This window comes from Monopterus albus, unplaced genomic scaffold (genome assembly GCF_001952655.1).
Source record: "Monopterus albus unplaced genomic scaffold, M_albus_1.0 scaffold133.1, whole genome shotgun sequence".
NCBI lineage: Eukaryota > Metazoa > Chordata > Actinopteri > Synbranchiformes > Synbranchidae > Monopterus > Monopterus albus.
Genome location: NW_018128013.1, coordinates 1,976,590 through 1,987,300, shown reverse-complemented (window position 1 = coordinate 1,987,300; position 10,711 = coordinate 1,976,590). Strand labels below are relative to the sequence as shown.

Genomic DNA, 10,711 nt, shown 5'->3' with positions numbered 1-10,711 from the left:
CCAAGTCGAAACGACATGTTAAAAATATGGGTTAATGGTTTGCATATCCCCTCAATTGCCCATTTAACAGTTGTAATAGTGATACCACTATCACTGGATGATTTATTACCACATTTGTTCACTATCTCTATAATTTCCTTTTCAACTATGGGCTTCAGAAACATAGAACTCATGTTCCTTTCGATTGTATTATTATTTATAGTGCTGGATGTATCATCTGTACAAATGCTTCTTGCTAAACTAGGACCAACATTCACAAAAAACCTATTAAACTTCTCAACTACATCCTCAAATCTGTTGACCGGTGTATCATTGTTCATAAAATATTGAGGGTAGTTACTCCTGCTGGTACTGTTTCTAATCAATTTATTTAATATATTCCAAGTACCTTTCATGTTATTTTTATTATCCTCTAATACTTTAGAGTAACATTGTTTCTTACATATCCTCAATAACGCAATTAATTTGTTCTTGTATGACTTATATTTTTCTTCCGCCTTCTTGGATCTGTCTTTTATGAATTCCTTATATAACGCATTCTTCTTTTTACATGCATTCTGTAATCCCTTACTCATCCACGGTTTCCCACTGTAATTCCTCTTGTTTTTATACTGCTTACGAGGACAGTTCCTGTCATATACTTTCATGAATATATTTAAAAATTGCTCATATGCTTTGTCTAAGTCTTCCTCTTTGTAAACTGCTTCCCAGTCTTGCCCTATAAAGTCCTCTTTTAGCCTCCTTACAGCATGTTCGTTCATCACCCTCCAACAAAAAAGATTTGTTTTTGGCCTTTCTTTTCTATACTGGCAGTCATAAACCAAAAATACAGGTAAATGCTCAATAATATCATTTATGCAGAATTCAAATGATAGTGTGCATTATGTAATAAGTAAGCAGCTGGATATTTAATATAAAATATTTTTTAATATAACTGTCTAAAATTCATTTTAGCAATTCAGTGTTGGTCTACTGTCAGCACTGAATTGTTGTCCTTGCAGATTCTCAGTCATCCAGGTCATAGTAGGCTGAAAAAAGTAAAAAAAACAAAACAACTGGACTAGGTTTTTTAGGTGAAAGACATTTCACCTCTCATCCAAGAGGCTTTATCAGTTCTGACTGACTGGCACTGAGTCGGAGATATTTATCCCCATCGGTGGTGTTTCAGTCCTTTGATGCCCAACAATGTCCCCTAATGACTGAGTCGTTATAGCCCAGTATCGGTGAGTGTCGTTGCCTGTCTTTGAACCCTCACCTGTGGACCGATGCCTATTGTCCTGGTGAGCATGTTTGGGCAGGGATCTCAAAACAGAGTTGTAGATGGAAGACAAGTTGTGTCTTAGTCCACCACCCCTATTTAATGAGGGGTGTTCTATTTTTACAGAATTAGCTTCCTTGACTCCTCTCTCGAACCAGAAATGTTCTCTAGAGAAGATCTGGACTTCACTGTCCTCAAAAGAATGTCTTTTGTCCTTCAGGTGGAGGTGGACTGCTGACTCTGGTCTGTTTTTTTTTCTGTTGAAAATCTTCATTTCAGAGTAAATCATCTTTTAGGCAGTAATTCAGAGTTTTCTTTGCCTTCTTCTGACACCGACAGCGATGGCGACTGAGGTTACTCGTGCTCTCTTGTGTTTGTTGTTTTTCTTTGTTTTCTTGGTCTTGTGCAACTCATCCCGGATTACTTTCACCAGAGAAGAACTGTTAAATATCGAACAACTCACACCAAACTACCTTCCTCCGATTTTTGTGAACGAAGAATGCTGTATGGACATTCTGATCGGAGGCGTAGCAGCAATATATGGGAACTGGAAAAAACCCCGCCGCGGTGGAAAACGCTCTGGCGCTTTGGTGCGGTTACGACAGAGGAGAACGCAGACCTCATGCCCATCTATTCACCTGGCTAATCTCCACTCCCTGGTCAACAAAATGGATGGAATTCTTCTCATCAACAGGACTAACTCTGACTTTGCACACTCTGCTGCTTTGTGCTTCACGAACACCTGGCTCAGTGACTCGATCGCGGACAGCGCGATTTGATTATCGGGCTTCCAGGTGTACAGAGTGGATCGTGCAAAGGAGCTGTTTGGGAAAATGAAGCAGTCCGAGTAACTTCAAAACAGTGCTGATTTATTCAGTGATCACAGGTAAAATGAACATTACACGCTCAGGAGTCTTTGCACCTCCGACATGCAAGCAGGCAGCCGGTAGATGCCAAAAGGCCCGAACCACAACAGGCCTATACATTATATCACTTTGGGCTAGTCCTATACTACTCAGGGATGCCAAACCGTGACGTCTCCAGTGCCAGCTTTGCAGCTGGCCATAGCAGTAGTCAAAACATGAAGCAAATCAATGTGTGTGTGTGTCTGTTGATTAAGTGGTGTGTAGCTAAAAACATTCTCACACAACCTCTAGTGACATGTCATGACGTTAAACATAAGAAAATATTATGGCTAAGGCTACAGTTCTACATGTCATAATAATAATATTAAACATCCTGTCTGCTGACAGTCATCAACTCTTCTCTCTAGTTATCCTTGACCAGATGTACCCTGTAGAAACTCATAAGCATGCCTAAGCATTTACCAGTCTAACTAGACATCCTATCTCCACTAAACATTTCTAATACATAAAGTATCTATCCAATATCTATCTGACTAAAAATGCCTAACAGTAGGGATGTGTTACTTCCCTTTTTCTGTGACTTGGCATTATCCACCTTTTTTACTTAGATTCTCTCAATGTAAAATCACTTTTTCCTAATGCAGTCATTTCACATATTTCTTATAAACTTTCTTGCTGTTCTTGTGGGACTTCTAACTGCAAAGAGACAGTTTGTTCAGTAGTCTTCTGCAGCTCTTCCTGTGAGGTCATTCAGCAGAGGCCGGCTCTACTGTTATGGCCTATGTTTCTTGGGCTCTGCTCTGGTTCTCTCCGGGATCCATATTTACAGCTTCACTGACACTGTGCTCTGAACGAGCTGCCTGCTAATAGAGCTAGCCTGATCTGCTAGCAGGTACTCACATCTCTGAAAACATCAGCACACATTTCTAAATTGGCATTTGTTTGATAAACTAACCACATATTCTCAATCTAAGTGGTTACCTTGTCACCTGGAAATTTTCAAAACTTAATAATGCAGCATAATAGCCTACCAGTCCTAGGATTCAAATTATAACAACTTTAAGCTTGGCTCAAAATTTCTGCCATCACTGACTGGGATCAAAATAATCCCGATTCACTCTGAACGATTCATTGCTGAACTTTATCAAAGTGCATTTCCATGAAGTAGGTCATTGCCTAGTTCTGGGCTGTCACCTCGCTGGACTCCTTCAGTCGCTGTCGCACAGCAGGGTTTACTGAGTGACAGCACTCAGTTTCCATTGACAATGAATGAGCAGCTGTCACTGGCCCAGAGATTTGTTTCTGTACATGTAATCCCTGGAAACTAAGATAAAAACTAGAAAATCAGAGTTGTTATTGTATTTTCACTGCATTTCAGGGACTGTAAAGATCAGGCAAATTAGGGTTAGGGTTACAGGAAACAACCACACATATTCATAGTGATTTTTGTGAATCACTGTGGAATGGCATCCTCAGTTTTCACTTTAAATACCAGTTACCTTACCAGTTAGTAATGGAGAACTGCCACTCTTTTCAGAAGCGTCGCTATTCATTCTCACTCCGAGATTAGAAGAAATCCGTTTTTAGTTACAAAGTGAAGCTTGTCACAGTTTTTTTTCTCCTCACTGTATACCTTCTGGGAACAGGCAGTGATAAAACAAGATTCCGAAATGTGTGACAGCTCAGACCGAATGATTTTCAAACTTGACAGAAAATTGAGTTTCTCTTTCTTCACTGAACTTTCTCAATCCACCTTGTTTTTGTATTTTTTGGAAGTGAATAATACAGATCAAGATAAATGCAAATTTGTACTTTAAACATTTTTAACATGAGAGGTCGTCACATTGCCTCATGAGGATTTCTGGTGATTTTTTTTTTTTTTTTTTACTTTGTTTCTATTCACTCTGTCTCTCCTGTTATGTTGCTCCATGTTGTAAAATGCAACAAAACCACAGAATTCACCACATGTGCTTTAACATCTTAAATTTGTGGGCAAATAGTGTTTGGAGAAAATTTGTTTTACAAAGTTCATAAATTTGTTCTTTATCTTCATGAGAACATACCTGTATTCTTTAGTTTTGTTACATGGTATAAACCAATATTTAATAAATTTAAGACACTACATTTTCATTTTGCATCAAAATATGAGAAAATACCTCACTGCTCTCCACCTCTGTTCAGGTGCTTATTACAGAGCATTACAGAAAAGGCCTTCTGTATGCCTGATGGCAACAAAAACAAATTGCATGTAGTTAATTTTTTCAATCTAAATATATTTGGGGTCAATACATCACAGCATGAACCCTGTATTGTGAACTGAACTTAATTGTGCTGACTGTATTGTTGCCGTGCAAAGACGTTATGTAATGTGCTTGTATTTTTGGTTTCCACTGTTACCAAATACAAATTTCAACATCTTTACCAAACAAACACATCATTTGAGGTAATTGTGTGTTATGATCAGAAACGTTATCATTTAAATGAGGACTGTTAACGTTAAACTTTACTGGCATGGAGAGTGCCTCTGCTTTCATTAGTTGCCACTGGCCCTTAGTTGTCATTTTTAGAGAAGCTGCATTATACTGTAAGAGTTGATTAAAAGCATTCTTGCTGGAAAACTGAGCTTTTGCTGAGAAATCTGGACAAAAACATGGCTTGAATAACAAACTACTACATAATTTAAGTAAAAGATGATTAAGAGTGCTTCTAAGGATGGAAGAGGATAATAATGGGGGTAGGTTTTATGGAGTAAAACAAAGGATTGGAGCAGAGATAATTCTCTAATTAAAAAATGCTTGACTGTAATGAACACAGGATTGATTTATTGCAATTTTGCTTGCAGGAGAATGCCTTTGCCTAGATGGTTACATGAAGGACCCAGTCCACAAGCACCTCTGCATTCGCAGTGAGTGGGGGCCCAATCAGGGGTAAGTTGTGATAATTACCACACCAGGGTTTATAAGTGCTCATTATCAAGCCAGGAAGAAACGATGGAAGTATTATTTACAAATCAGGAATCCTCCTACACATTAAGAGGCCATTTGCTTGGACAGATGAATCAAACACAACACTGATGCTGCTGATACGAATTAATAATTAGAATTAGACAAAACTGCAGGAACACCTCAAGTACACAGATTAATATGCAACTAATTAATTGAATGCATAAAATATAGTCATATCAATGTGCTCAGCAAATTTGTTTAAAAAAATAAGGTTGGTCATTTTCTATATTAACAGTATTTTCAACACTTCCCATACAAAGACTAAAACCAACAGTGAACTGCCTCTACTCACTGTTAATGATTGCCGGTCTCCAACCTGGATTAGATTATTCATCTGTGCCATGGGCCTCTGTTGTTGTTCAAAAACAATTAAAAACACATCAGTGAAACACACCACTGCACTGGGTGATGTGTTTGTTCTTTACAAACCACCGCACCTGCATATTTGTTAAAAATGTTGCCCCAAATGACAGCATCTGAAGTACACAACAACCAACTGTGCATGTTTGAGAGCTCCATGAAACCTCTGCTTTGTTTATAGTCCACTTGCTCCTTGCACTTTCACAGAGCTCTCACACATGTGTAACTGAGACATGAGAAACCTGGCTGTATATAATTACAGTTGAAATGTTATGAAGCGAATGCCACATGAGTGCCTTGGAATCTTTTACTTCCTGCTTGACAGTCTGGACCTTTAACCAGGAGATAACATAAGGCGGATCACATACAGCAAACATTTGGTGACTGAATGAATTTGGATGTACAGTATATGTGCCTAGTACTGTAGAAGGCACAGGTTAGCACTGTGACACTAGTTACCAGCTCTTACTGACTGCAGCATTGCTATGCTTTGATAGGTTTCAGAAAGTTGGGGGTCTTAAACTTTTATTCCACTAGTTTATTTATTTTATTTGGATTTAAAGTTTGTATTATGTGCTATTTAGTTAGCTAGATGAACTGATGAATCTGTAATGTTGGGCTATAATGGGAGGAAAATAAGAAAAAAGTTGAACATTATTGCTGAAAAAATAAGTCCCTCACTGATATATCATCCATGGTAGTTTTTCTTGCTGATTTGACAAAGCTCCTTCAGATCCACAGCTTTGATTCATAGGCTAAGAAGTAAATGCCACAAAGAATAACTGGATATTTAGGTGTAAAATTCATAGGGTGCCCCTATACCACAAATATGGTTTCATATATATACATTTTAGCAAATCACTTTTAGGTCAGTGGTGAGTCAGTAAAGTTGTAGGGGCTTTATTATGTTAGTCTTGGGGAGCAGTCACTTATTTTATATTACAATAACAAATTTAAGTGATAACTTTATGCCTCTAAATAATGCTGTCTCAGGACCCAGTCCTAGGAAGTCGATAAATGCTGAAATGGGTTCACAACTGGTTGTCAAGAAGTCTTTGACATTTGGATAAAACTACTGTCAACCAGTGGGTGAACACACAGGGTGCATGTGTTCAGGTGCTTACAAGTCACATAACACTGTTGACCTACAGGACTGTTCTGGTGTTCTAATCTGTATAACAATATTATGGGTTACTCTTATTTTATTACACTCAGAAATGAAATGTTGCATTTACTTAATTTGGTTTTGTTGTTAGATTTGGGCTTAGGGAGAACCCAAATGCTGACACATACTAAGGTACAGTATATAGTCAATTTAATATAACTGATACAGAACAAATAAACAAGTGGAAATACTAAGGGGCTAAATCAAGCACTAACAGACTTTAAACCAAAGCTTGGGAATACTGTCAAATTCATTCTTAAGATGACAAGAATAGTCTGTGTTCCTAGCACTGAAATATACTACTATCAGGCAAAAGTACACAAAAATCACTCAAATGCAAAGTACTTATGCACTTATTGTATTTAGTCCAGACTTTTTACATTAAAACCAACTTAACTTTGCCAACATATACATCTTTCTCTAACAAGCAAGAAGTGGATCATCACTAGACATCTTTCTTTCTGTAGGACATCAGTAAAATGTAAAAGCCTTAAAATTTATTTTATGACTTCCTTTAAAAATGATTTGACCAATTTAGCATTAAAATCCAAATTTTATAATTGATTTAAGATACCTTCTTGAACTCTATCATTTTATTAAAATGGATGCATTTTTGCTCTTTTGCTACATTTCCATATTTTAAATCCCGCATTGTTTTCACAGACAGGTGATGAACTAAAGGAAAAACTCTCAGCAATGTGTTTTGGGTCATCGACATGCTTGCATTTGTCCATATGCATCCTTATGGATGCGTGATACAAACAAGGTTCAAAGGGTTCAAAGATTTTTATTGTCATTTCACTATATGTGTAGGACATACAGCAAATTGAACTACTGTTTCTCTCTCTCCTACTAATGAGTTCCATGCCATTTAGGAACTTAAATAGAATTAAAGTAGAATAAAAAATAGAATAAGAAGAAACACCCTATTCAGACCGTTTTAAATGGGCTGTGAACTGGCACTGGTTTCTACTTAAAGTAATTTCATCACACAGTACGAGTGAATATGAAAGCTCAGGCTACATTCTTGCCTTTAATATCTCCTGTCTGTGGCTTTAAGCAGACAATAGGTAAAATTTTCTTTTTATTTGTACAAAATGTTTTTTGTCTATATTTTTGAGACATCTGAATTACCCCCTCAACCCATCCAACTGTGCACCCATGTATCTCATTTCCCTGGTCCTCTTCTTATGTCCCTGTCACTGTGTGACAGAGGAGTCACCCTGGGGTGGCTTAAATGTTTAATGACCACAGCCTGTGGCATGGAAGCCGCTCCCCTCTTCCACAATGTTCTTTTTGCTTACAGTAATGTAGGAGTTTGCTCAGAACGACATCGGGCCCCTGTCACTTCTCCTTCTTACACTCGCACTTTGCAGAGTGTTTAGTCCCTGCGCTGCCACTCACCATTAATCTCAATCATTCCCTCTCATTTCTGTCACTTGGCATCTGTCTTGTTTCTTCACTGTTCCCTTTTCTCTCTCTCTTTCACTCTTTGCCTGTCCTTTACTGCTGCCTGCCCTCTGTCTCTCCCTCCTTATCTGTGCTTCTTTTTTCCATTCTGTCTCATCCTGTCATCCTCTCTTATCCCCTCCCCTGGTATAAAAAAAAGTGAGCCAAACTCACATTGCGTGTCAACTATTGGAAAAAGCATTTTTCAATCAGCATGTTTACAAACAGCACACATCACAATTCTGCTTGAGATTTGTGGGGCTCTGGAAGGTGGGGATGTTGCAGAGTTAGATACTGAAAGAGGTATTATTCCAGAGGGTTTTGATCAGGAGGATGGGTAAACTGAAATATTTAACATTTCTCTGGCTTTGATTTTAAAACAGTTTTATTCTCTCTCCTCTGTTTTGTCTCTTCCTGTGATCTGTTCTTTTTGTTTTATGCCAGTCCATGGCCATACACCATCTTCCAGCGTGGTTTTGATCTTGTAATGGGAGAACAACCTTCTGATCGCATTTTCAGGTAAGGGGAACTTCACAAAACTTTGTTTTATTGGACTACACTTTCCACTCAGTGCATGATGCACAAAAGGCTGTACGGACAAATCACGTGTTAATATTCTGGTACACTACTTTTGTTTGTCTCAATCCCTTATTGAGACCCCTGGTGGCACAATGCTTTCTGTAGCAGAAACTCTGTTATAAAGGTGCTTTGTAATGGAGCTAGAGATTAGAGTTTCAAACTTGAAAAGTGGAGTTACTTCATTTTCTCTCCAAACAAATGTATTTGTTTTAAAAGTAATTTTATAGTCATATAACTTTGTGAAATTGATTGAAAAACAACTTTCTAACTCCGTCAAGGATGTTATGCTTTTGATTCCGTGTGTTTGTTTGATGGTTAGCAGCATTACAGACACATTTTTAAAATTCACATCTCTGTCAGAAGTTATTGAAATCATTTTCTGTTTGAAGTTTTGCACACATATTTGGCCTGTCAATGTCTATCACCAGACCAAATTTCATCTGGATCTGATCCAGATTCTGGATCTGACGGCCATTTAAAGTTAACATTGAAAACCCCATTTAGCATGTTTTCTGCCATAACTTGTCCTATAATGAAGATAGAACCCTGATATGTTCAGGTAAGATGCACAATATAACTGCCTATCACCAGGATGCTTTCAGATCAGTCTCATAAATCTGGATTTTTACTGAATAATTAATGCTCTAAAATAAATGGAAAATCTAGAAAAATTTTAATCATATTACATTCTAATTAATAACACCAGTGATGTAGTAATAGTAAAGTAACCCTAAACTACTGTTTGACACTATTAGTATTGTTACACCAGCTGGGCCTGTTTTGTCCAATGAGGATTGTAATCATTTTCTCTTTTTTTGTGGATGCAATCAAAACTGTAAGCCCAGTATCACCCCCTCACCCTTGTTTCCTATACCCTGCATTTTTTTAGCATTTATTTCTGGAGAATTTTTTTCCAATTTCACTTAAATACCTTCATAAGCTGGTCAACAGTATGAAACCTTCCTCTTGTCAATGTGATATTTTGCCTTTTTTTTTGTTTGTTTAAATATGTCATAGAGGTGATCAGTCCCACAGTAGTTACAATAATAATAGCTCACAGATATCTGGTCATGTGCCTGCTCAATTTAAACATGCCACCATTTACCTTCTTCTGAAAAACCTGGATCCTTCTCTGATCCAAAACTACAGGCCTATAGACCCTGCCATAAACAAGTTTTAGGAAAGGATGTCACAAGCCAGTTAGCTGATAATCTAAATGTGTGCAACATCTTTGATGAACTCCAATCTGGTTTCCACCACCTGCATTGCACGGAAACTGCTCTCCTCAGAATCTCAAATGAATTACTAATGCATGTCTGTGCAGATTCTCAGTCATCCAGGTCATAGTAAACTGAAAAAACTTAGAAAAAACAACTGGACTAGATTTCTAGGTCAAAGACCTTTCACCTCTCGTCCAAGAGGCTTCATCAGTTCAGTCCAGTTCAGTTCAGAACTTTCAGAAGTTTTTTCAATTTACTAATGCATGATGATGCAGAAGTGATGCAGAAGTGATGCTCTGTTGTGGTGCTGTTGGATCTCAGTGTAGCTTTAGGCAGTGGGTGAGTATCTCTGAGCCAGCGCTTCAGTGGTTCTGTACCTACATTTCAGATAAGACTTTTTCAGTAGTTGTAACCTTGCCTCGTCATCTGCACCCAGTTGTATGGTGTACCACAAGGTTCTGCTTTAGGTCTCATCCTATTTTCCCTGTATATGCTTCCTCTTTGGCACATAATATGGGATTTTAAAGGGTTATCCTCTCACTGTTACGCTGATGATATCCAGCTGCACATCACCAGAATATGACCAAGTTATTCAGCAATATAAAATTGGATGGCTAATAACCCTTTACAGCTTAACAACAATAATACAGAAATTCTTATTTGTGCTCCTCCTGGTCTTGTTGTCTCCTAAGGTGCAGGAACACCTTGGGTTTGGTTTTTCATTGTTCGTGAAGCCAACAGTCAGAGGTCTTGGGGTTACTCTGACCAAGCATTAACTCTGGAGCATGTGAAGTGTTTGACATTCCTGC

At 38.0% G+C, this 10,711-nt stretch overlaps 1 protein-coding gene across 1 annotated transcript in view; it reads left to right on the top strand.

Annotated features, from left to right (window-relative positions):
* The window catches only part of astn1 (astrotactin 1), a 448,006-nt gene that overhangs the window by 174,185 nt on the left and 263,110 nt on the right, over positions 1–10,711 (top strand). Inside the window, 2 exon segments of the mRNA XM_020613364.1 lie at positions 4,967–5,051; positions 8,548–8,622. Coding sequence (XP_020469020.1) covers positions 4,967–5,051; positions 8,548–8,622 — 160 coding nt within the window.